Below are 27,565 nucleotides of genomic sequence, written 5' to 3' on the forward strand. Positions count from 1 at the left end.
TGTACGTATGCAAACATAGTCCCACTGGTTCTCACCAATTTTTCAGCGTTTCAACCCCAAAACACCAACATATATAAATAATATCACACTATGTAGTAAAAATATATTAGCATAGCAGAAAAAAGTTATATATTTAAAATAAATATATAAGAATATATATATATATATATATATATATATATATATATATATAATATATATATATATATATATATTAGAATAATATAATAAAAAGCTTTTTCTTTTTTAAAAAAGTTTTTCTTTTTATTATTATCATTGTTATTACGTTCTAAAAATGCCAGAATAATGCCAGTTGCAGCGAGCAAATATTTTCACTAAATAAAAAAAAGTTTGTTTCAGACACTGACTATGATGAAAGCGCAGAGAGCAATTTCTCTGGTCTTGTTTTGGTCTTTTTTTTTATTTAATATTAAAACCCCAGATCATCACTGTCATCCTTAAATAAAAGAGAGCTCATGACAAGCTAGATCTGAGAGACAGCTTTGAATATAATGGGGTTTGAACCTAAAACTTTTGGTTTGGTTCCCAGACCAGATATTTTTAGATGAGTGCTTACTGCAGTTGATCTCATCACTGGCGTCCTCACAGTCCACCACCTGATTACAGCGACTCGAGTTACTGATGCAGGAACCGTCTTTGCACTGGAACTCAGCAGCGCTGCACAGAGTCACTGAAGTAAACAGAGAAGGTGACAGTGAAGAACTATTACGGCTTCTTCTTTTTTTTTCAACCGTGCAAAAAAATCTATAAATTCAGGTTTGTATTTCTTCTCTCTCTTAATATCTCCATTCCTTACAGACAATCCCACCCTACTTACTGTTGCACGGCAGCTCATCTGAACCGTCTCCACAGTCATCAGTGCCGTCACACCAGGAGCTGTGTTTGATACAGCGTCCGTTAATGCAGCGCCGGTAACCCTTCTTACACATACGGTTCGCTGCAAGCAAAAAAAAGAGAGAGAGAGTTCAAATGTAACACTTCAAATATCAAGCAGATACTAAACAGGGTACAGATTAGGAAATGCTTCTGAAAACTACAAAGCAATGACTAGAGATGCAGTGTCATGCTTACCGCAGTAGGAATGCTTCTCATCAGACTTGTCCTTGCAGTGGCCGAGACTGTCACAAGTCAGACTGTAATCGATACAGTCGCCGTTTCCACACTCAAACTCATCCACGCTGTTACAGGTTGTGTTCTCCGCTGGGAGACAGAGAGATATGCTTTAATATTAAGCTGCACTTTTTAGAGGAAACATATTCAGAACAGGCTTTTAGACGTTAGCTCTCTCACCGACACAGGTGTTGTCTCCCAGGAGTTTGCGTTCTCCGCGGCAGCTGCAGTTGACTCGTCCTTCTGACGTGAGCAGACACAGGTCCTGACAGCCTCCGTTATTTGTGAGACATGGAGAAAACTCACCTGCAGACACACACATTCTTAAAAATGACTTAAAGATATTTTTAAGCAAATTATACTATTCTTTATTATGCATTGTTATATCAGGGCATTTTTATGAAGATTGTCCTTATTATGGTAAACTGTAATTTTATAATATTTTACTGACTTGGTTGCAATAAAGTGTGCTATGAGGCTGAATAAATATATAAATACCTAAATAGAAATTTTATAATTATTCACTCTTTTAAGCCATTTCGGGGCTGGGTTATTTTAGTATACTATTATAGTTTTGTTGATATTTTAAATCACATAAAATGTTTGTATTTTCTGTGGTCATTTAAATTTCATTTAAAGTTTTGGTATTTTTGTCTTTTTTTTGTTTTAGTTGTAGTTATTTTAGTACATCAGGATAAATAAATGAAAATGTATATTGTTGTCAATTAGCTGAAATAAAATAGATTTAAGTTTTATATTTTATTTTAGTTAACATTTAAGTAATGCAATTCTTCTGGATTTAGATTTAGTTGTCTATAATAACTATAAATAAGGTATATTTCAAAAATAAGACATATACCGTGGATCAAGATATATTTCTGATATCGCCATGCTCAAAAAAGATTTAAAACAGAACTAATTTCATATAACACACATATAAGTCAGTCTTCAGTACAAAACTTACAGCTATTGGTGTCTTTGGCCACAGCAATGATGCCCATTGGCTGTTGAGGAATGTCGGCACGTAGGACTTTAATATCTGTGCCGTATTTATTAGCTCTGAGCACTGCTCTGCGCACCCAGTCTGTCCAGAAGATATAGTCACCGTACACAGCCAAACCGAAAGGATGCACTGGCTCGTTCTTCATGACCACCTGAGAACAGGTACAATTTACATTCATTCACATTTGCAAACAATTTCAAGGCGTACAATGTTAGTAGTGTGTGTCCTTCTAAGAATCAAGATCATGAACTTTGTGCCGTTAAGAGTCACGATCTACCAGGAAAAAAAGTAAATAACTCCAACTTTCAAATGAACAAACATAAAAAGTAAGACACAAATACTCACAAAGCGTCGGCTGCCATCATACTCGCAGCGCTCAATCTTGTCAAACGTGGCGTCGGAGAAATAGATCTTCTCTGCACGGTGGTCGATGGCCAGGCCATTCGGGGTGCGGATATTACTGCCAATGATCACCAGGACGTTTGCTCCAGAAAGAGACGCTCGCATGATACTAGGAGCCTGTTCATTCCAGTTAGTCCAGAACATCAAGCTGAAGCAAAGAGCACACAAAATGGATTTATTTGTATTTATTTTTAGTAGGTAACAGGGAAAAGTAATATTATTAAATAAATATATTATCAAAGTATTCAATAATTATACATTATTGCATACATAAAAACATAAAATGATTGCAAAAAAATTCAAATCATTGCATAAAATTACAAATCAATTCTTATCATTTACTATGTGAACATCACTTTGGCAGTCAAGGCTAAAATTAAGGTTTGTGATAAGTGTTTTTAAATACAATTATAAATAATTTCTTTATAAATTTGGCATTAAAAAGAAAATGTTTTTGGTATTTGGTAGGGTAGTAATTCATACTACATATTGATTCAAACTCTTGGGACTGTAGGTAACGCAGAATGATTAAAACAGCATTGCATCATGGCAAATTTGATATATAACGTTCATACTCTTGGCATTCATCCAGAACAAAGGCTCTGGGGTGGTCGTCCCCAGACATAGTGACCACAGTATCTCTTTCGAAAGCTGCAGTGCGACTCTGGTCCACAGTGTGCCGAGTGATGGTGGAGGTGGTGTAGCTGGTCCAGTAAAGTGTGTCCCAACCCCGGTGATAAGCCAAACCTTCAATTGACCCTACATCTGTTCAAAAGAAAGGAAGAAATGTAGAATGGTATTACACTAGGGAAGCACATAGAGAATCCTGCTTTGACTGCTCATTTCTGATCCAAGAGCTACTCTATTGCATCTAATTTTCTTAATTATAATTCTGTGCACAGACACACTATATTTACTTTGAATAAACTGTTCCTGTAGCTCTACTGCTTCCAAAAGTATACTATAGTTAAAAATGAAAGGATGGCAACTTCAAACAGAATTAATATCATAGAACTTTTATAAGGTAATTCCATTCAGGGCGAGTCTAAAACATCTCTTTTAAAACCTGTCCCAGTGAAGGGTTTAATCCCATGACATGAGTGTATGTTGGCCTCAGCGTGCTGAGAGATAGCTGTTGTCGCTGGTGCATGCGTGTGTTTAGTGGCTTAGTGTCATCCGGTCATTTCATGGATGGGTGCCTGTGCATACAAGACCCCTCCCTCGCCGAATCTCTTTAACCCCGGTGACTAGTTCTTCCACAAAGAGAGGACTGCTGGAAGAGTCTTAGACACAACGATGGGGGAAGAAGCAATGTGGAGCAATGCGCTTCAGTCAGCGCCATCGAAAGGGTCTCAATAGGCAAAGTCACACTGAGTAATAGTCGCCATCCACAAAATGTATGAGCCATCCTTCGTCCTCATGTTTTTGCTAATCGGTACCAATAATAACAATATAAACGCACATCATCTCAACTTCGCCATCATCGGCCGGCTGCTAGCAGGCTCCTCAGTTGTAGCCAATCCTATGCTCTATGCTTATGTGAAACTGTATATTGTTAAGCAATGTACTTTAGTGGACCTAAAATGTCCATGCTAGATTTTTTATAAAATTGAAACCACTGCTGAATGCATACATGTTTACTTTTGAACTGATTCATTATATGGCATATCAGAAAGAAACTGTCAACAACAACAGCCACAAACTTTAAATACAGGGTCAATTATTTTTCAATGCTTTCAATGCACCACTGGCCTTTGTGGCACTTCATTTGTGTTCTTACTACTTCAAGCTATTGTAGGAGCTGACTACATTTTCATCTTCCCCTTTTCGGCCATAAAAAAACAGCATTTTTCAGAAAAATATGTATTTTATTGTCTTTACTGACACTTTTGATCAATGAAAGAAAGTATCATTATTATTGTTCACTGTTAGTTTTGCTGTTAGCTTTATCCAGTTGGTTTGCACACTACAGAGCAATAAAAAGAAGGTCGGTCACTTACTCTCTACTATTGTCTTGCGGTCAGAGCCGTCATCGCTGATCTGCTGTATGTTACCAAAGTGAATGTCGCTGTAGAAGATCCGGTTGGCTCCCTTTCCACCGCCACCCCTGTAGTCAAAGGTAAGGGCGATAACGTTCTTCATGTGATCTGGGTCTTCGAAAGGTTTAATGGGGGCATTGAGGTTTGTTTCATCCGAGAGGTGAATGCTCTTTAGTATCGTGCGCTCCGAGTAGAGGAGGTAGCCGTCATAATCCCTGCAGCTTTGGCCGTCCTCTGCCAGCATACCATGTGCGCAGGCACAGGTACGATTGCCATTACCACTGTACAGACACAGCTGTTCACAACCACCATTGTTCACTTTACAGATGTTGGTACCTGCAAACGATATTAAGATATTAAAATGAACACCGTTCACAATCCAGCTTTTTACATACTGGGTACATATAGTAATAGTAAGTTCTTTAGAAAAAGATACACACCTTGCTGTCTTGCACGGTTGAAGACTTTAATGTCTTTAAGCTGTACACCAATGCCAGTTCTCAGATGCACCATATCTGTGGCATTGTCTTTGTTTCCTCTCTTGATGGAGCCATTGGCATGTGTCCTATTGGAAATAGGAGAAGATAAAAAGCTTATTACCTGTAAAGTCCACTGCAATATAAAGTCTTTGAGAACAGGCCAGGTATTAAAGGTAATTATAGTTAATAGTAAAGAGGTAATGATTTCACACCTGTCACTCCAGTAGATGTAGTCATCAAATACAGAAACAGCAAACATGTCCATGTTGTTACTAGACAGCACCAGCTCACGGTTTTCTCCAGTCTCCAGATTTATGCGTTCAATTTTGTCTGTACGGGCATCGCACCAATATAGCAGGCCCTCCTACACATTACACAACATTAGGGATTCAGCACTTACCATAATCATGTGGTTTCACTGTCTGCTAAGATACATTTTTCTTTTTTATTAAAATAACAATTAAATTAACACTACCATCCAAAAGTATGAGGTTTCTAAAAAAAAAAAAAAAATACATTAAAAAAAATATTTAGTTCAATTATAAATGTATTTATTTTCTGAAAATAAATAAAATAATTTCTTACAATTTTTTTTTTACTTTTACTGACCCAATCTTCTGAACAGAGGTGTATAATAACAATCATCATCATCATCATCATCTTCAAAAAGTTTCTTAGCAATATTATCTGGTACCGGAACCAACAATAAAGTCGTTCTGCAAAAGACGCACAATGTGTTTATGTACAAACCTGGTAATCGATGGAGATGCCATTTGGCCAGCTGATGCTGACATTGACAAGAACTGCTCTCTCAGAACCGTCCAGACGAGATCTTTCAATACGTGGATACTGACCCCACTCTGTCCAGAACAGATACCTGAGCACACAAAATACTTGAGTCGAATATCATTTTTTAACAAGAGAAAGCACTAATACACAATCTCCTCATGTTCATAGACACACATTCTCATCTTCACTAAACATACAGACGCAGTTCCTCACCCTTTCTCCGGATGTACAGCAATGGCACGTGGTTTGTCCAGACCGTGAGAGATGACCACATAGCGGAAGGAGCCGTTGAGTCTGGCCACCTCAATCACATCAAAGCCTTGATCAGTCCAATAGATGTTGCCTATTTATAAAATATAACACACTTTGTTAGATGCACTAATATACAATGTGTTTTTGATTGTTTTTGCACATTTGCACACCTGCAATCCAGTCCACAGTAATGCCTTCCACACGTCCAATGCCATTGGTCACTATGTCCTCCCTCCAGGTCTGGTCTCTCTTGGCTCGGCTAATAGTGCTAAGGCCCATGTCAACCCAGTAGATGGTGTCATTCTCTACAGGAAAAACACAAAACACCAAGTTAGTTGCATTCAGAGCAATTTTCAGACTAAATCTTTTTACACAAAGATATCTGCAAACTTACCAGCATGGAAGTCAATGCCCACAGCAAGAGAGGTGCCTGACACAGGTACCAGGGCATCAGATTTATCTGATGGGTCCAGAGGAATGCCACGGATGCCCTCATGCACAGAGTAGAGCAAAAATGAGCCCATGCCTTCAAAGAAAAGTGCAATAAACACAGTGTTAAAATTTGGTCATGTGAAAGCAAATGGTGTACAATAGCGAGGTTTACACGAGATCTTGCCTTCACAGGACTGTTGGCCAGTCTTCAGACTATATCCAGCCGTACACATGCAGGCTCTTGTAGTTGGTGAAGTTGGCAAGCAAAGCTGAGAGCAGTCGCCATTGTTCTTACTGCAGAGGTTGGTACCTAGAGTAGATATCAAACACATCCAAATGGTATCATCTTTGATTAATAGTTTGTATTCATTTTAAGCATTTATCTTAATGTATTGAGACCTATTATAATATTTATATATAATCTGTCTTGTTATCTGACAGCCCAGGAATTCCCCTATGATTACATGTACTTTTTTCACATTTAATTTGATATTTTTTTGAATATTTAGTAAATTAAATAATAATAATAATAGTTGTTGTAAAAAGTAGTTTAATTAATTGTCCTTTAAAAAACTAAAGTAAAAAAAAGTAAAAAGAAGAATTCCTAATTTGTACCTCTAAGTGCATTCACAGGGTCAAAGTTTTATAAGCTATTTAGGGTTAAATAATCAATAAATTACATTATGTAATTTAATTTCAAGTATGAATTAAAATGTATTAAACTGGGTGTTATCAATATTTATTCTGTCATGCCATCTGACAATCCAGAAATCCCTTTTTGGATTATGTGATCTATTTTAAGATTTAACTGGATATTTAGCAAATTAATTAACACGAACAAAACAACCACACCAATAATAATAATAATAATAGTTATTATTAATTAAATTTAAAAAATTAAATTAAAAATGAATTTTTTATTAATTTTTGCAGATAGTTTTATCCAAAGCGACTTCAATTTTTACCTATCATGTGTTCCCGGGGAATCGAACCCCCAACACTTGATATCACAATGCTCTACCAATTGAGCTACAGGAACACTTAAACCTTTAAACATGAAATTTATCAAATTAATGCTTTTTATTTTTTAAAGAGTAACTTTTTTTTCCGTTTTGCTTTTATTTGGTTCATTTTAGGTCATACCGAAAGTAACAATAACAAAATATAGTAATAAAGTATAAATAATATACTGTATACACATATCTACATAACATAAAACCATACATTAATTCAGATTAAGAAAAAAGAAAACAGCAGGCAAGCATAGTTATACACACAAATAAATAAAATAGGAAGAAGGAAAAAAAGACAGAAAAAGTAAAAGAGACTATATTTATATAAAACAAAGAAGCATTTTAGGGTTACACAATCGATATAAATATGAAACCACACCTAGCTGATGCACAGTCTCATTGTAGATCTTCATATGCATCATGGGTGACGTGTTATTTCGGAGAACCTTCCAGTTGCCTCCATTGCTCTTGTCACATGTACCAATCTGATCTGTGCCCTGATCGGCCCACCACAACTTGTCTCCTACAAATAAAACATAAAATGTCAGTTAGTTATTTCAAATGGGGTTATCAATGCATAGAACTCTATGAACATTGTTCACATCATCACAGTTAAGAGCTGTTGACTCACACTGTTCATATTTAACAGAAACACTTCACAAAAACTTCAGTTCAGTGAGTTGCATTACAAAGTTTTAGTTTGTGTTGCATTGGAAGCAGGCTGATTTTGCTCTCTCACCCATGATGGCGAGGGCTGTAGCTTTGGTGAGCTTTCCTTTCACACCCTCAATGATCTCCAGTCCAGAACCATCCAGCTTACAGCGATTAATGGTGCTGTTCCCTGAACTGATCCAGTACAACTGCTCTGTGTAATAGTCTATGGACAGGCCTGCCATGGGAAGAAGTCAACGTATAAAACAAATCTCCAAAAGGCCTTCTTGTAGCTTTAGACAAACAAAAGTTAACAAGACAAGTCACTTACCCACTGGGCCTTTCTGATTGGTGAACAATAATGTGTGGTTGGTGCCGTCCATGTTGGCCATACTGATGTTGTCCCCATCAAGCCAGTAGAGCTTTCTGTACGCAATTTGCAAATAAAATGTGACAAATTAGATATCAACCAAATATATACACTTTCCAGCCAGGAAAGTTTCTTCATATCTCAGTCAATTGAATGCCTGGAAATCATGCCATTGAGAGTAGAAATAAACACTTATTTATCAAAAACATTGTAGAGTGAGAAAAACATACTGAACAAATTAAAAATCAGCTGAATGACTTGTACTGTCTGCATGCACTAGCTTGTTATTTTTTTTTTACTAGAAACTGGCATGTCTAGAAACTAGCACACTGGCACTACAACAAAAACATCTGGTTCACACTGGCCATATTGTCCAATCTATAGCTCACACTAATGAGTAACATTTAGATTGCTCATCTACACCCTTTACAATCTGTGCCAGAAACATACTGGCACGGCATCTGTTCTCCAAATGTGGCCTATCAAACAAGCTGAGAGCAAAGAGGCTAAAGAGACTAAAAATGACAGAATGGCACTAATGCCAAGACTAAACTAGCAACAGTTCATGTGTGAGTACTTGTACTAACCCCAGGATAGGATGCAGCACCAAACAGTGAGGCTTGTCCAGTCCATGGATTACAGCGTTCTTGAAAGACCCGTCTAGCCGTGCAACATTGATCTGCTTCTTATTCGTATCATAGCTGGTCCAGAAGAGGTTTCTGGACACCCAGTCTACAGCTAGACCCTGAGCATTAGGGAGGTCTAGCAAAGAAAAAAAAATATTGGCTAAAGCTATACATTTATTTACCATCACCTTTGATAAATGTAATGCATCCCTGCTGAATAAAAAATATTTTTAAATGTTTTATATATATCTATATATATATATATCTATATATCTATCTATATATATCTATATATATATATATCTATATATATATATATATATATATATATATATATATATATATATATATATATATATATTTATTAACCCCACATTTTTTTGATAGTAGTATTATACGTCACAAAAAGTTCAGTAGTTCTATTTTTAATTGGGTTTTAAAAGATAAAAGACACTTTTTTTAAAATTAAGCCAAACATTTTTTTATTTTTATTTTTCTGATAATCAAGCACTATGTACCATGACCATAGTTAACTGGAAACTGACTTTATTACTCCACTAAAAATCTAATGGCTAAAAGTAATTGAGAAACAATGGAAAAAGAAAAGATTGAAGCAGTCTGTCAGTTGCTATCTAAAGCAATGAAGTTCAATTTTTAAGTTTTCATTTACATTTTGGGGCCCGTGTATACTAGAGTCCATACGCTTGAAGCTCAAACTATTATCTCACCAGCTGATACCACAGTCTCCACACCGGTCCCATTGATGAAGGCTCTTTTGATCGTCTGAGTGCGAACATCAGACCAGTAGATGCGGTGCTCCAGAGCATCATAATCCACCACTGTAACATTGTCAATGTCAGGCACAGTGAAAGAGATGATGTAGTTGTAATAGGGATTATCAATGTCCACCCCTCTAATTTCAATCTGACGAGCGTACAGCAGGAACTGACGGTACTCTGGACAAGAAAAACAGACAATGTCACTAGATATATATATCCATATATATAAAAAATAATTTAAATGCATGTAATCTGCAAAAAGAACAAAAAGTAGTAGAAAAGCCTACAGTCTCCATGTCAGAATACTAAACACTGATCATGCATCAGGGCAGCAGGGTGCACTGTTGTTTTCTTGGCGGTTAAATGAGATTTACAGCCCACACAAGACTACTAACATTCAGCCCGACCTAAAAAAATCTAACACTGAGGATCTACCGCCAATGCAAAAGGAATCTAAAACAAAAAGCCTCATGCTGTGCTGTAATTCATATACTATTTGTACTGAATTGTGTTAGATAAGCATTGCTGCAATTAAATAATAGTAAACTATTACAAAATATTTTTTGTGGATTTTCTTATTGTTGACCACATTCATGGAGGTCTGTGGCTTTGCGATTCTGCTTACTACTCACTTAAACTGCAACTCCAGATTTAGGCTATGTTGCAAATAATTGACTATTTCTGCAGTACGCTTGTATGTGGAACACCTGGGTGATTTAATACAAACCATAAAACATGCAGAACAAAAGAGATTACTGCATGGAATACTGTCTCTCACAATGCAATGCGCTTGACCTCCCATTTCCACTATGGTGGATTAAAATGATATCAGCAGAAATTTGTAATCAAATAGCCATTGTTAATCCATTTGATAAATAAAATATACTGAGGTCATGTGACAGTATATTGTGCAATAATGTAACTGTTTTTTAGGACAACATTTATGTTGCAATTTATATTGTTCCTTATATTGTTCTTGTTGCACAATAATAGAGTATGTCGTTTGCTATGCCATGGTCTTGAGAAATTTTATATGATGTGCAGTATTCTGTAATTAGTAAAACGGTATTCCATTCGGAACTTGCTAAAGGTTGACATTTGATTGGATCTGAGGGCTGAGGGAGGAGGAGCCTACCGTAGCAGGTGTGATTGTCTGGCTTGAGTTTCATGAGGTGTGGACAGGCACAGGAGAAGGTCTGGTTGTAGTTGATGAGGCACAGGTGAGAGCACGGCCCCTTCCCGTCATTCGCTGCACACGGGTTGGGAGCTGCAAAGCAGGAAGAAAATGTTCACCAAAGTTTTTCATCTACTTTTTCATTGATTTTTAACAGGCTTAGTTAACAACAACAACACTGGTTCCCTCAGCTTACAAATGCAATACGAAACATACACAAGTAATAAAATGTTCCTGACATATGCTGGTTCTCACCCTGAGGTTGTCTAGAAGGATGAAACACTTGAAGATCAAATGGCTGAGTGTTCGTTCTCTGGACCACCGTCACATTGTGTCCCGTCCATTTATTGGCTTTAGCCAGAGTGTTGGTCCGCCAGTCCGTCCAGTAGACCTCTCCTCCATACATGGTGACGGCAAAGGGATGCGACAGGTGTTCATGCCCCCGAAGCACCTCGATCAGGCCGGAACCGTCGTAAGCCGCAGAGTAGATGGCATCGGATCTAAAGACATATTTGTATTTTTAGAAGATCAAGGTTACATACTGTGTGGACACTTTTGCATTTTACGTCACTTTTAGTGCCAATACCTGGCATCAATCCACAGGATACGGCGCTCTAGGTAGTCCACAGTGAGACCGTTGGGCCAGCCACCATTCCCAGTCTCTTTGTGGATGGTGCGACGGCCCTCCCCACTCATAGATGCAGCCTCTATCCTGGGGGAGCTGGCGTCCCAGTCTGTCCAGAACAGAATACTGGGGGGCGGGGGGAAGAGACAATGCTTGAAACAACTTAAGTTAATATCACTGAAAAATAACAGGACTGTCCAAGTATAACATGTTTTACCCATCTCTTGGGTCAAGCGCAATGGCGCGGGGATGCTCCACCTCTCCAGCCAGTAGCGTTGTACGCATGGTACCATCCAGCTTGGCCACCTCAATCTGATCCAGGTTACTTTCCACCCAGTAGATGTTTCCTGCGATCCAGTCCACAGCTAGACCCTCCGGAGTGGCCAAACCATACTGAATCACCACCTCAAAACTGGTGAGAGCTGAAATAGAAATAGGAATCCAAGTTAAACCTAGAAATAAAAGCTTTAGGAGGCTGAAAAAAATGCACCATAAATTATGGATCCAATACTATAATTCTGGCCAAAACTGATAATTCATAAACATTTCAATAACATGTAATAACAGCTATCCTTTTCTTTCTATTAAAAATAAAAAACACTACTAAAAATGATTTAATGAATCATTTTCAACACTATTCTATAATGTAAGTTCATCACTATTGGCATTTATTTTGAGATTTGCTGAAGATTATATTTAACAGTGTTATTTATGTATGTATTTTGTAATTAATTATTAAATAATATGTGTTTTTAAAGATTAACTCTAAGTGACCTTAAGATGATTTAAAGGTAATTTAAATGTAAAAATAAACAGAAATAAAAAGGCACAATTACATATCTAAGATCAACCAATACCAATAAATAAATAAAAATAAAAAACTCTAATATTGGCCAGCAATCAATACAGTGCTGATATACTGTGCATCCCTTAAGAATTTTTTAAGACTCTGCACTATTTTTAGGTCATTAAATGAATAAGAAAACTTGTGACACTGATCATGTGACTTTTTGTGCAGACGGAAAGATGTTCTTGCTTCCTTTGAATCTCAAAATGATCAATGTTTCAAATCAAACGGGAGAACATGATCATCTCTTTTCACAAAAACTTGTGGAGTTCATGCAGCTCAAGTTCTGCAAAAGAATGACCAACCAAATTCTGAGACAATATGAAACTTCTCAGTTCATCTTTTCATCAAATTGTGATACATATAATACATTTTATAATGAAACATTTGTATTAAAATAAAAAAAGCAAGTGGAAGCATTTTTTTTTTTACCAATGGTTTAAGACTGTATATATTGGCCAAAAAATCATTTGATGGCTTCCAACCTGAAAGCCATTTAAGTCAATGCTGCAATAAATATTCCCTCACTCTGAGCTACAGCCATGGGGAAGAGAAAATAATCATTCCCAATCAAGGCACGCTGCTCTCTGATCTGTGAGGGAGACTCTCATACAGTGCAGTAATTACAGGTCCAGAATGGCTCTCACAGCGCAGTCTCTCCAATAGGGTTGAGAAACTGTACTTTGTTTCAGTCTTGGCAGCAACATCAGTCATATTTTAACTCCATCAAAGACAACAGCAAGGATTCAAAAGTTGGAAAGTATATCGCATCTCTGGAAAGAGCTGTCCATAAAAGGAGGGAGGTGTGTGTGCACATGTTTCAAAGCAACATGGTGCTTCCGACACTTTGCTTTTACTCTGGCTGCAGTCACGCAAACTAGGAATGAGTCAAATGGGTAAAGACAGAGCCCTGCAAATTCCTGTGCTACGTTCACACACAGACTCACTTAGATGCATGCTGTGGTTTCGTGAACCGAAAATAGTGTAACAATTATGGACTAACTTGGTATGCTGAAAAGGACAGAACAATGTGGGAAAACACATTTAGACAAAAAAAGGCAACTCAGAACTTTAAACAAGCCTTTAAAACAAAAGAATGTGATTGAAGCTCCCAAAGCCATTATGAAATTATCTAATAAAGTTATCAACTAAAAATAATGTTTGTGATTATAACCCTAACCCAAATACACACACACACAAATAAATATATATATGTGTGTGTGTGTGTGTGTGTGTATAAGGAAAGTATATGAGTCATACTAAAGAAGTGTTTCGTATAAATTAATTTAAATATAATTCTAGGTTAAATGGAGTTTAAGCTCTGTCGATAGCATGACAGGCCTCTTATAATGTTTTGTCTTGTAATCAACAGCGTGCAAGTGTAAACTGTATTTATATGTATAAGAATAAATAGTTAATTCTTCACAACTTATCATAGGACTAAGACATTAATTTACCTCCGTTTTCCGACAGCTTTCCCCGATAGATCTTGTCTTCCACCACATCAGTCCAGTAGAGGGAACTCTGGTTGAGGTGGAAATCCAGGGCAATGGTGTTCCGCAGGCCAGGCACCAGCACGCTGAACTCGCCCTTGTACAAGTCGATCCGACGGATCTCGTGCCGGTTGGAGAAAATGATGAAGGGCTTGAATGGATCTAAAGAACATGGACATGGCACATTAGGACATCCCACTGCTAATCCTTTATATCGGCTTATAAAGACACTAGATAATAAATTATATAATATAATGAATATAATATGGGCCAATTTATTTCATAGTGCCACTGTTTTTATATACAACAGTGTAGCGTACATTTCATTAAGTACACTCACCAGTGCTCTTGCAGCTCTCGCCGTCTGGCCCGAGAGCCCAGCCTTCATAGCACTCGCACTTAACAGTGGCCTTCTCCTGCACGCAGCGCTGGCTGCACTTGAGATGCTTGGCGCAGAAGCTCTGAATCTGGCAGGTCTTGTTGTCGGTACCCAGCTCCATGCCAGCTGGGCAGGAGCACAGGATGCCCTCACCAGGAGCGATGGAACAGTTGTGGCTGCAGCCTCCGTTATCCATCGTGCAAAGATCTAGAACCAAAACAGACAAGAAAGAAGCAGGTGGGATTGAAAAGTGTGTTTGTGAGTTACTTGCTGCAAGTCTATATATATATAAAAAAGAGAATGTGTTGGAGAGAATGTGCTTATTTTATAAGAATTCAAGCCTGAAATTTCTGTCATGCTCATGGGAAACACAAGTTGAGTTGGCATGCTCTGTGCAACCGTGAAAGATTTAAAGGAATAGTTCACACAATAATGAAAATTCTGTCATTATTCAATCGCGCTTAAGGAATTCATCCATGGAACACAAAAAATATAGATAAAAAAAAATCTTTACTAGATCTATCTTTAGGTCAATCTAGATAGAGTCAACTCAGTGGATGGGAATTATAAGGAGCCGATTATTGACAAGGGCCAGCGGAGGGAATTTGGCCAGGACCCCTACTCTTTACGAGAATTGCCATGGAATTTTTAGTGACCACAGAGAGTCAGGACCTCTTTTTAACGTCGCATCTGAAGGACGGAGCTTTTTACAGTATAGTGTCACCATCACTACAATGGGACATTAGGACCCACACACCCCTAACTAACACCTCTCCCAGCTAGTTTTCCCAGGGGGTCTTAGGGTACAGAGTGATATGACTGTGGCTGAAACATGACAACATTTGCATGAAATATTCCTTTAACTTGAGTGTATTTGTTTTTGTGTGTGTTTGCATTACTGCAAAGCTTCTCGTCCGAGCCATCGGGGCAGTCGTCCTTGCCGTCACACAGTTTCTCAGGAGGCAGGCAGATGGAGTCGTTGCTGGCACAAACACGGTGAGAGAGCTTGCACTCCAGAGCCTCGCAGTTTTCTTCATCGGAGTTATCCTCACAATCACTGTCCCGGTCACACACCCAGGCCTTACTGATACAGCGACCTAAAACACACAAAAAAAGAAACAAAAAAAGAATTTGACCCACAATTGAAAAATGCTGCAATTCAATTAAAGCTAACATATACTAAAAGTGACAAAACTTTTGAATTTGGGCCTTTAGGTAGTGATATTTAGATTTATCATGACATTGTTTTTTCGTGGCTGCCTGAAACACGAGTGAGAACATTCAGGATAGCCAAAGCGTGCACTAACCCGAGTCTTTGCAGGTAAATTTGACGGCAGGGTTGCACATATGCGTGACACCCTCGCAATTCTTCTCGTCACTCAAGTCCATGCAGTCTGTGTCTCCGTCACAGCGCCATCGCATCGGAATACACAAGCCATCCATTCGGCACTGGAACTCATCTATGTGGCAACCGCCGGGAGGCCGTGTGGCTGCAGACAAAGACAGAAATGGGACACCCAATTAAAATGCAGCTGTGTGAACAGTCACACAAAGGCACAGACACATATCTTATTATTTAATTGTAATGAGAGCTTGGCTTCCTGACGTCAAAAATCAGTTCCCAGGGGATGGAGACTGTGACCAGTGTGAGGCACAACTACAATGAGCTGATCCAAATCAAACTTTCTCATGAACAGCGGTCCAGGGCTGCCACCGTGAGGGCCATCATTAGGCATCAGTCATAAAGGCTTTCCCTCATGGTAAAGGATAGAATCTGGCAGAGTCTAAAAAGGGGAATGTGGAAAACCAGATCTCGTCCGTAAACAGAGAAGTGTGTCCTAGAACAGGGAACTGCTGGGGTGAACTGACCCCAATGACATCATACTGCTCGAGCTGCAAGAATCCACTGTTTCTCTCTTTCTCTCTCTCACCCGTACACACACACACACACACACACACTAAGACTAAGTAGTAGATATCAATATTGAAATCTGACTGGAATATTACATTTCTCTGTCAATATCTAATATTTTAGCAAATGTGTATAGTATATGCTACTTAACACCCTTCTATATGTAAAAAATCTTAACATTAATTTTGACAACTTAAAAAATCCCCTTTTTTTTGTTTGCTTCCTTTACGAATTCAAAAATAAAGTATAAAAAAGTTAACAGTTACATAGCATTAATAAACAATTTATGTAGTAAAGGCAGAAAATATTTTTTTTTGTAAATAATGTAGCAAAAATCTATATACTGCTCAACACATTTTAATGTTAATATTTAGATCAAATGGCTTGTACCTTTCAAATATTTCTAATTCCAAAATGTAAAAATAAGACATATATAAAAGTAATCAAATATACTCAAATAGTTAAATAGAGTAATTATATAATAAATGCAGAAAAATAATAAATTCTAATAGGAAATTAAAATGCTGCAGTCCTCTATTTTTTTTTTTATATAAATATTAACTTACAACTTTATTATAACTTGAAAAACTGGTACCATTACATGTTTTACTTTTAAATTGACTTTTAATATCCCAACTCCAAACTTCACAACTCGTGTTAGCATGACCTCACTCAGTTCAACATCTTTACACAGGCACAAACTCTCAGAAGACCCAGCACTCTAATTAGGCCTCTGGCTTGGTTCTGCTGCATTGATTCTGTGAGTCTATTAAGCACCAGCATGCCATTAGAGAAGGGAAAAAAGAGAAGAGAAGAGAAGAGAAGAGAAGAGAAGAGACCCCGAAAACAGAATCTAACCCACTATTCCTGTCCCACGCAGGGCCAAGCCAACCACTGAACAATTAACAGTTATAAAGCCACATGAATTGGACATGTGGAGATGGACAGATGAGGAGATACATATGTACAAATTGCAGGTGTGCATACTCCAGCGGCTCATGCATCAAGCGTCCTGGCACTTCAGTGCATGTGTAACCCCTCTAGACAGCAGGTCCCAGAGCAGTCATTAACACTGCTCTGCACAGGGACTTCAAGACTTTGTGGTTTAAGTGTTTCACCACAGACCACAAAAAAAAGGATGACAGCCCAGTTTGTGAAATCATGATTTACTCCAGTTAATAAGGGCCTCAGTTGCATTAGTCATTGTGGTTTTGCTCAAAATCTAGATACACTTCAGAAGGCCCACACCATTAATATAGCTTCAGATAATAAACTGATCATTTACATAATACAAACAGTGTAAAAAAAAAAAAAAGAACCTAACCTTATTAAAAATATATATATATCGCTGCATCTTGAGAAAATACTGATCATCAACCTCAGGAGGTCAAACTAAATATATGAAGGGTTCTGGTGTTGTCAATTTTGACATCAAAAAACTGCAATCTGACAATTTAGTTATTTTCAAAAAATTATTAAACAAGAAAAATACATTTGAACAATGAAAATACACTAACAAATATAAAATAACAAAAATAATGAAATTCACATTTATTGTTAATTAGTGTTGAAATTATTTTTTTTGTTTTATCTTTGTTCATATTGTTACTAATTCACTTAGCAATTTGTTGTATTTAAAATATATATTTTTTAATTTCAGAAATGTAATGTAATTTTTACACAATATATAACATTTAAATTACTTTAAAATAAAAATAACAAAATAAATATATAAAATAAATGAATAGATAACAATATAATAATAAATAATCATAAACAAACAACGAACAAACCAACCAACAAATACATAAATAGTAAGAATTCAGTAGAGTAATTGGTTTGGGATTAGATGTTGGTTTGTGACTAGTCTCAGCCTCAGACGTCGCGCCCACAGACCGTTTGTTAAACGTTTGACGCAAACGGGACACAAAAGTGGAAACACTTCAAGAGTTTCGAAGAAGTCATCAGATTTTTTTTATTATACAGGATTTCCAGGAGACGTGTGTGTGGTGTTCTTTAATGTTCAGTCTGGAAACAAAGATGACATGCCGCCAAACCCCCTCACGAAAACAGAAAGCCATAGTATTTACAATAATCAAGTATTATTTAATGATAGAACTTTAGTAATTATAATTAAAACTTGGTAACCATGTATGAATGCATAGACATTTTAACTGAATTTAGGACTGGTGGTGATGCTTTGTTTCTGTATAAAAAAAAAAAAAAAAACGACGATGATGATGATAATAATAATAATAATATGAATTCTACTAATAAGAACAGTAAAAATGCACTAAAGACTAATGAGCTGCTGGATCCATGAATATTAATCAGGTTTTGTGCATTCGTTGAATTGATTTGCCGAAATCAAAATAGCGGTGAGCACCAGCCAATGAGATTGACGTTTGCGCATTAGTTTCGCCAACTACAGGAAAACCCGGCAGTTCTTAAAAACTGAAAAAACAAATCCAAGGGAACTCAACAAAGAAAACAACAACAAAGAATATCGTTTACATGTGGTGCGTCAATTAACACGCGTTACGTAAGACACTCTCTCTCTCTCTCTCACTTTGCACGTGTGAGAGAAAGCGGCGGAGAGTCGTGCGCCTTCACACTAGAGTTTACTGTACAGCAAACATAGGTGCGCTGCGCATTCACTGAGATGAAATGAAAAATAGTAAAGATTTCTTGACGGAGAGAGGAACTCTGAAGCACTGCATCAGAGAGTGTTCGCGAGTGAAAATATATCTGTGGTAAACTTACAAAAAAAGTAAGAAAACTTTTTGGAACGAGAACTTTTTTTTTTTTATTATTATTAAAAATTATACTTTTCCCAACTCACCCTGATTGGTACAGTTTGCATGAGTCTCATCACTGTAATCTCCACAGTCGTTGTCTCCATCACAGGTCCAGTACTCTGGTATACAGCGGCCGCTGTTGCATTTAAACTGCACACTGGAGCACGAGTGACTGCAGCCGGCTTCATCACTGTTATCCCCGCAGTCATTATCTGAGGACAGATAATGAGGACTTGCAGTTATTAGACATTCTAAGTCAGGATGCAACAAACACACTTTTATAGACAGCATTAGAAACTCCACCATTATCACAACGCCAGTTGACATTGATGCAGCGTCCATTGGCACAGGTGAATTGAGTGAGTGGGAAACAGGTGGGATATGCTGGCGAGAGAGAGAGAGAGAGACAAGAGAGAGGATGAGATAGGAAAAACAGTTAACATTCTTGAAGTGTCAGCATGGCATGATGACAAAAGGAAAAGAGACTCAAATTAAGTTACCACAAGATGGTGGTTCATCTGAGCGATCTCCACAATCATCATCTAAGTCACATGTCCAGGAGATAGGAATACAACGGCCACTGGCACATGGGTACTGATTAGAAGGACACGTGCGGGCTGGGAGAGAAAATAAATCCTGATCAATTAACAAAGCACATAAAGGCTGGTGTACACCACAAAGTACTTTGACAATTATCAGAAAAAAATGCTTAATAGTCCTATTAACAATTAGTTTACAATACCCAAGCAAGTGCTGTTAGATTCATCTTCATCATTCCCACAGTCATTGTCTCCATCACAAAGCCAGCGCAGGGGGATACAGCGGTTATTCTGGCACTTAAAGCGGTCAGCAGGACAGGTGTGCTGGTCTGAAACAGGACAAATAGGCTCATTTAAATGTGCACTCCATAATGTTTCTTTTCATGGCTGATATAACAGCCTGATTTATACTGACACCTAGTGGTATGGATGTATGAATCACAAATATTAACAGTTACTAATGCCACGATTAAGACCTGATTATCTTATTCTGTGAGTGAAAGAATCCGATAAAAAGAATTATAAAGCCATTTGTAATGTTACATAAGATTTCCATTTTAAATAAATGCTGTTCTTTTGAACTGGTCAAAGAATCTTAAAAAATATATCCTGGTTTCCAAAGAAAAAAAAATATTAAGGGTCAAGACATGTTTTCAACATTGATAATAATAAGAGATGTTTGTGATCACCAAATCAGTGCATTAGAATGATTTCTTAAGGATCATGTGATAATGAGGAGTGGTTTTGTTATTTGTATATCTGAAAATATGAGACAAAAGGGCACTGACGGCACAACTCGGGGGCCTCATCGCTGTTGTCCAGACAGTCATTGTCCCCGTCACACTTCCAGCGGTCTTGAATACAGCGATTATTCTTACAGGCAAATTCTCCAGGCTGGCACTGAGGAGGAGGCACGTAGGAAGGGTTTGCTGTTGAGAAAAAAAAAAGAACAATTATTATTTCAAAATGTATTATACCTTTCAAAATTCTTTGAGGTTATTCACGGGAACATTTATACTTCAGGCCACAAAGGCACAAAATAGGCACCTGTACAGGTCTTGTTGTCAGTATCTAGTATCTGATCGTCGGCACAGGCGCAGGAGCGTCCAGTGGGCGTCAGCAGACACAGACTGCTACAGCCACCATTGTTGGCACGGCACACGTTGGAGCCTGTGACTACACACAACAAAAACACCCTTAGCAGATCCCAATAAAACACACAGTAAAACCACTGAAACTCTGATCTCATTAGTTTGTTCCCGCTAACACCGTATAAATAATGTGGCTGTTCAGACATGTTAACATACAAAACAACACAATTAAGTCCTTGTTTGATCTGTCAGCATGCGCTTTACATATGACTCATTAATGACACATTTTCTAAAAGAAATGCTCAGGGTGTTCAGTACTTTGCTGTTGTTGTGCATCATAGGTGCGGATCTCATAGATTGGGGGTCGTTCACTGCGTAGCAACGTGGCCTTTTTGGTGTTCTGGTCCAGTTTGTAGATTGCTCCACTGCGGTACTCATTCCAGAACAGAAAGTTCTTATAGTGGCACAGGCCAAAGGGATGGCTCAGCTCATGTGCTTCATATACTGTCTGGATGAACAGAAAAGTGTTTTTTTTAATACAAATTCAAGTCGGAAAGTCATATTTTGTTTTATTTCAGTTGCATCCAATCACATTTTTTCGGAGCAATATATATATATATATGTGTTTCCTCACCCTGCGTTCTGTGGTGTTGAGAAGCACCATTTCGATGCGGTCGTAGTATGCATCCACCCAGTACAAGATGCCCTGCTGGGTGTCCAGACTGAGGCCATTGGGCCAGAGCACAGTTTTAGAAGTAAGCAGGATACCGGCATTTGAACCGTCCATCCAGGCCTTCTTTATACTGCCACGATTGGTCTCTTTAGGCTCCTCCTCCCAGTCACTCCAGTACATCATTCTGTAAACAGCATGGATTTATACACTACAGTGTAGATTTAAACAACTCTAGTGCAACTCTAAATGGTTTATCTGTATGTAGGGAACATGTAATCTGGTTGGTAGGGTAACATGGTCTCTAAAAACCAATCAGAATTATGTGTGTATTGTGACTAAATAAAATGCATAAAAATGCTAATATCTATCTATCTATCTATCTATCTATCTATCTATATATTTTTTTTTTGTGGAATTAATTGATTTACCCATGAGAAGGGTCTACTACTATGGCTCTAGGATGGGTCATTTTGCCCTCAAGAAGAGTTTTGCGGGTCTGAGAGGCTTTCTCCAGTTTGGCCACACTGATCGTCTTTTTGGGTCCATCATCAGTCCAATACAGGTTTTGCCCCATCCAGTCCACAGCGATTCCTTCTACTGTGTGAATACCTGTGGAATTGAGAGACAAAATGAATGGGATGGAGAAGAGAGTGAGATATGGAGGAGTTGTCCATGTAATTCATCCACCTTCAATGTCACTCCAACAAAAACCATCCCAGTATCATTCTGCACTCACCATCCTTCACTATGATGTCTCTCTCAGTGCCATCAATCTTCTGGCGGCCGATGATGTAGCTGGTGGCATCAGCAAAATAGATGAACTCGGTCTCAGCGTGGAAGTCCAGTGCTCTTGGGTTATTCAGGTTCTCAATGGGGATGATGTGCTCATCATACACTTTGGCATGCATGTCCATACCACGAATAACACCAGGCCGGCCTTTCCCGTACAGCAGGAAGAGCTCATGCTCTGGTTCTGAGAAGAAAAACAGAATTGATTATATCCAAAAAAGCCCTATAATGGGGAATGCTGTTATGTATGACTGTTTGAAACTGAATTGAGAATTGAATTGAGATTTCACTCACTCTTGCAGGACTTTCCGTCACTGCCCAGGCTGAAACCTGAACGGCAGCGGCAGGTTCGGCTCTTGTGACTGTTGCCCAGTAGGCAGATATCGGAGCAGCCGCCTGGCTTCCCAAACTGATCAGGAGCACATGCATGACTACGGACTGAGAGGACGAACACAAAAGACTAATTTTAATATAAGGGGCCAGTGGGGAACCACAATGAATAGTACTGAGTCAGACAGGTAGGATGTAAATGTACCCGTCCCAAAAGAGATTGATTTATGCTGCCTTAGGCCCCGATCAGACAGAACATGTTTTTCAGGTTTTAAAATGTGTGGTGCGTTTTCAAACTTTTTTTTTGTTTAGAAAAGAGAAGTGCACTTGTCAGTCTAATTAAAGATTATAGCGTGAGCTTACTGCCAATAGAAAACTATTTAAAAAAGGCACCTCTCACTGCAAAAAAAAGCGTTCTGTCTGAAAATGCTTGAGCACTTGCTGAACTTTACATTTAGAAATATTTTACAAATTGTATCTAATATCCCCGTCATACCTGCAGGCTGACGTCTCTGGTGGTAAACGTGAAGTGCGCCGCCCTTGTCCACGCGTGTGACCACCTGGAAGTCAGAGCTGTTGAATCGGTTGACTCTGATCACACTGGTTTTGGGCTGCATGTTGGCGTTGTCAGAGTTGGTGGCATACAGATAGTTTTCAAACACTGTTAGACCATAGAGATGTTCAATCTGCCAAAACAAACAAAAAAGCATAAAAAATAGAGCATATATATATTTATATACACACTAACTATAAAAATGCCCTTGGTATTAAGTAACATGACTTTTACAGTTCTAAAAAAACAAAAACAAAAAAAAAAACAAAAAAAAAAACAAATGAAGCTTCCTAATATATCCCAGTTTTCAAAGTCTGTCTCCTTTAATAAAATAGCACAATAAAATGTTTAAGAGATTCTGGACTCTGGCATGGTCCCAGAGATAACTGAAAATACAGATGTGACTTTTAAGTCATTTTAAGTTCCCTTTGAAAGATGGCTGGTTGAGAACCAATGACTTATACTATTTTCTGTAAATAAATTAATAAAAATCAATTATTTTAAATGCTGCAAATGAATTTAGGCATCACAACAATTTAAATGTACAGTGAAAATGTAGATTCATTTTGAGATAATTTTGAGTGTCATTGTAATTAATTTTGAAGATTAACTTAACTGATGCTACTGTTATATAATGTGCATTCCTATGCAAAAGTCCTGAAACATCACATATAAATTTATATTAGGACTATTAGATTTTCAAGTAGATTTTTTGCAATACGATGAATGTAAACTAATGGACATAAAAAAAAAGGGTTTAAAAACAAAAAAAAAAGTATGACACTGTTGCACAATGCTCAGTTTGCACTGCTGTCGCAGGTTATAAATGAGCTAATGCTGATCTTTCCATTCTGCTGATCATGTGATGTTCTCATTTCTAGAAACTCATGAGTGATGACATCAATGCAAGTGACATCCTTAGATCAAGTTCATGGCTCCAAACAAACAAATCTCTAAGCGCATGTGACTTCACACATACCAGTAATCCCTGAATGATGGTGTGCCGGTTCTTGCCTTCGTAGTCCACCACTTCAATGTAATCTAAGTAAGCGTCAGCCCAGTACACCAACTTGCTGACCAGGTCCAGAGTGATGCCATGGGGAAAGACGATTTTTGTGTCTACCAGTTTGGTGCGGTTCTGGCCATCCATATCACAGCGTTCAACCTTTGGGATTTGGCCATAGTCTGTGAAGAACACTTTCCTGGAAAAGAAGAAAAGGAGATGTTCAAAATATTAGGGCTGTCATGATTCCGCAATTAAATTGGAGTACTCAATTATAAAAATTGATTGCATTTTGCTTGTGTCGATTAACCAGCAAAACTGACGCATTCCATGGATGAGAACCCATTAAAAAGCATTATTAGACTTTTTTTCTAAGGCTGTACGAAATATTAAAACCATTTAAAATCATAAAAGCATGTTATTAAAAATCAAAAAGGTGTTATTGTGAGTACACAAAAGCTGCGATTCAATTAAATAAATATAAGCGCTGCAGGTTTAATATGCACTTTATTTATATAAGTGCATCTCAGATCGGCTCCATTCACAGTAAACGCTGCTCCACACAAACAGTACTCATTAACATGCGTGGACCGTCTCAAAATTAATCTTTGCATATGCTGTGAGTCTTGGTCATTTAAAACATTCATCTGGGAACAATGTGCACCATTCTGATCAGATTTATAAGTATATTGTTTTATTAAATTGTATTTTTAATTGTTTTGTTCAATAAAACCATATTTGATTCTGATATTATATTTAAACCAATTATTGTTGGTATAATAGACCTAAGTCTATTCCCTTAGGTCTATTTTCATTACCACAAAAAAATGTATCTGATTACTCGATTAATTGTCAGAATTATCGACTGATTACTTGATTACCAAAATAATTGTTATTTACACCCCTATTGCTTTCTTTATTGTAGATGATTATATTTATTTATTCATTCCAGATTCAGTATTTAATAATATTTCAATTGAATCATAAAGAAATTAATAATTTAAGGGATGTACAACAAATACTACCCAGACATATAATTACTTTACAATTAAATAATATTTATTTTTTATGCTTTATTTGCAACAAAATTAATTAAAAAAATCCATATTATAGTATTTAATATGATGGATAAATGCACTTAATTGTCAAGAAAGTACTTTTATAAAAAAGGTAAAATATGCTTTTTTTTCTTTTTCTGTTTATTTTCTATTGCTTTTTTTTTATCTGCAGAGAAAACCAAGTGGCATGAGTGATGCTGGACTTTGCTGGTCCAGACAAGGATTAAGGATTAAGGAATAATGGACTCGGGGGTCTCACCCCATGACTGGGTCCAGTGCGATTCCTTTAGGGTTATAGAGCTCCAGGTCCAGCAGGATGACACAAGTCAAGCCATCTTTACTGCACACAAAAATGCGGTCGTCCACATCATCCACAAAGTAGAAGTTTCCTGTCAGCCAGTCAATAGCCATCTGCTCCACATCTAAATTTGTGAAAGAGAAGCAAGACAGGAAGAGAGTCAGGAGGAATATGGGGGGAGAGAAGAAGAGATGTTTTCAGTGTTTGCTTTATTTTTAGTCAGTCATAACTGCAGCTTCTGTCTGACTCAGCAGAAAGATCCTGCACCGTGTTGGAATGCAAAACTTGGAGGATTGGTGTACTTAACATAGTCCCATTATCAGACAACTATCCGAGGAGAACCAATTAACCAAGACCAAACCCCACTGCGGTCATTACTGTGCTTTGAAATTGTGCTATTCATAATTCAGCATTAACAATCAGTTAATGCTAAATTCAGTTTTTAACAAACAATTTTTTCCACTTTCAGTGAAGACAGACAATTATGACTAATTGTTAGATATGTTTCCATCCAAGTTGCAAATTTATTTTAAAAGTTGGAATAATGCAAACATTTTGTGAATAATGTGTCATCCCAATCTTCAGTGTCACATGATCCTTCAAAAATGATTTCAATATGCTGATTTGACGCTCAAGAAACATTTCTTAATATTACCAATGTTGAAAACAATTGTGCTACTTTTGTGGATACTATGATACAGAAAAAAAAATATTTACCATATGTATTTACTGTCACTTTTGATAAATTAAATGCATCCTTAAAATAAGAGTGTTAATTTCTTTAAAAAATGTAAAAACTTTTGGATGGCAGTGTAAATATGGATCGACCAAATAAAAGCCCTAAATTATACAAAGCTTGATCTGACAATGATCTGACAGTACAAGCTGTGTTTTATAAAAAAAAACATAATGTGCCCACACGAAACTCAAGCAGAAGAAATGTCTCTAATCAATCATTAATCCATTCTGACATAAAATGTCAGATTGAATTAAATGCAGCCGTTACATAAGAACTGCTATGAATGATGTTTGCAGAAACTCGTTCTGCTTGTGTTTTATGAATAAGGCCCAATGGGTTTTATGCATGTCTCTGCATATGTATGCGTGTGTGTGAGTGTGCGTGCAGATCAGCCCAACTCTCTGACTCACTGTCACAAGACTATTATTCACTCAGAGAGTGTTGTTCCCACTTTTATGCATCAACGCAATTAAAAAGACAGCAAAGCAAAAAACCTGATTGCAGAAACTCTACAAACACGCTAGGTGAGACTCCATGCTAAAGTGTCTCAACCGTCTCCACACAATCTAAAAAACCTGACACAGACGCTCGTTCTCCATTACTGCACCTTTTCCCTGCACGGGGAGGCTGGACTTGGCCATACAGATATCCTCCATTCTGGGAAAAGAGTTTGAAATGGTAATTCGGGGGAATACTAAGTCTCAGTGAAAGCAAGCGAAAACTCCAGAATATGTATGGTCGGGAAGATGCATCAGTCACACTTCATGAAGACACCAGCAGACTCTAGAGCTCAAATCCATCTGGACTAGATGTGGGCCATTCTTAAAATGGCAGGACAGCTATTACCCAACCAGCGGCAAGGACGTCCTGAGCCAAGCCAATGAAGTGTCGTGACACCCTCAAGCAGATATGCTCTACCCAGGTTCATCAGCCACAGTGTGGACGCCCACTCACCCACCACCCCCTCCTCACACACTGATTATGAGTTTGTGTGTGCAATGCATCCTACTCTGTTTTCGGGCTTTTTACGGGGGAGAGCGGTCACGGGGCACATCTGGAGTGCTCATCTGCCCAGTATGCTACAGTTATAAATCACTCGGGAAATTACTAAACCTTCTGCATCACAGAATATCTGCAGCATATACACTCATTAAAAAGACTCATCCATCTACTGTCCTTCCATTCCTCCAGCCTTTCCAGCAGAATGGCCACCCAGAGTCATTAATGATGCGGCTGTAATAACAGTTGTCCTATACACACCAAAGAACAGGGGGCTGTTGATTTATAGGTCCAGTTAG

At 37.8% G+C, this 27,565-nt stretch overlaps 1 protein-coding gene across 2 annotated transcripts in view; it reads right to left on the bottom strand.

Annotated features, from left to right (window-relative positions):
* The window catches only part of LOC127944211 (low-density lipoprotein receptor-related protein 1), a 94,045-nt gene that overhangs the window by 23,770 nt on the left and 42,710 nt on the right, over positions 1-27,565 (bottom strand). For both annotated transcript variants that reach the window (XM_052540059.1, XM_052540058.1), the window contains exons 7-48: positions 25,490-25,652; positions 24,149-24,371; positions 23,113-23,302; positions 22,581-22,724; positions 22,234-22,470; positions 21,926-22,106; positions 21,459-21,681; positions 21,143-21,332; positions 20,781-20,909; positions 20,522-20,662; positions 19,937-20,062; positions 19,695-19,811; positions 19,498-19,578; positions 19,239-19,406; positions 15,792-15,974; positions 15,384-15,581; positions 14,446-14,691; positions 14,070-14,267; positions 11,983-12,187; positions 11,727-11,891; positions 11,396-11,640; positions 11,102-11,233; positions 9,916-10,143; positions 9,149-9,323; positions 8,523-8,617; positions 8,280-8,429; positions 7,920-8,063; positions 6,712-6,837; positions 6,490-6,621; positions 6,266-6,400; positions 6,057-6,186; positions 5,805-5,931; positions 5,267-5,418; positions 5,016-5,140; positions 4,537-4,911; positions 3,112-3,301; positions 2,480-2,684; positions 2,096-2,285; positions 1,312-1,437; positions 1,093-1,221; positions 839-958; positions 578-691 (exon numbers count right to left, since the gene is read on the bottom strand). In XM_052540059.1, the coding sequence (XP_052396019.1) occupies positions 578-691; positions 839-958; positions 1,093-1,221; positions 1,312-1,437; positions 2,096-2,285; positions 2,480-2,684; positions 3,112-3,301; positions 4,537-4,911; positions 5,016-5,140; positions 5,267-5,418; positions 5,805-5,931; positions 6,057-6,186; positions 6,266-6,400; positions 6,490-6,621; positions 6,712-6,837; positions 7,920-8,063; positions 8,280-8,429; positions 8,523-8,617; positions 9,149-9,323; positions 9,916-10,143; positions 11,102-11,233; positions 11,396-11,640; positions 11,727-11,891; positions 11,983-12,187; positions 14,070-14,267; positions 14,446-14,691; positions 15,384-15,581; positions 15,792-15,974; positions 19,239-19,406; positions 19,498-19,578; positions 19,695-19,811; positions 19,937-20,062; positions 20,522-20,662; positions 20,781-20,909; positions 21,143-21,332; positions 21,459-21,681; positions 21,926-22,106; positions 22,234-22,470; positions 22,581-22,724; positions 23,113-23,302; positions 24,149-24,371; positions 25,490-25,652 (7,053 nt within the window). The remainder of the gene's footprint in view (positions 1-577; positions 692-838; positions 959-1,092; positions 1,222-1,311; positions 1,438-2,095; positions 2,286-2,479; positions 2,685-3,111; positions 3,302-4,536; positions 4,912-5,015; positions 5,141-5,266; positions 5,419-5,804; positions 5,932-6,056; positions 6,187-6,265; positions 6,401-6,489; positions 6,622-6,711; positions 6,838-7,919; positions 8,064-8,279; positions 8,430-8,522; positions 8,618-9,148; positions 9,324-9,915; positions 10,144-11,101; positions 11,234-11,395; positions 11,641-11,726; positions 11,892-11,982; positions 12,188-14,069; positions 14,268-14,445; positions 14,692-15,383; positions 15,582-15,791; positions 15,975-19,238; positions 19,407-19,497; positions 19,579-19,694; positions 19,812-19,936; positions 20,063-20,521; positions 20,663-20,780; positions 20,910-21,142; positions 21,333-21,458; positions 21,682-21,925; positions 22,107-22,233; positions 22,471-22,580; positions 22,725-23,112; positions 23,303-24,148; positions 24,372-25,489; positions 25,653-27,565) is intronic.

The sequence above is a fragment of the Carassius gibelio genome, chromosome A23 (assembly GCF_023724105.1).
Source record: "Carassius gibelio isolate Cgi1373 ecotype wild population from Czech Republic chromosome A23, carGib1.2-hapl.c, whole genome shotgun sequence".
In the NCBI taxonomy this organism is placed as follows: Eukaryota; Metazoa; Chordata; class Actinopteri; order Cypriniformes; family Cyprinidae; genus Carassius; species Carassius gibelio.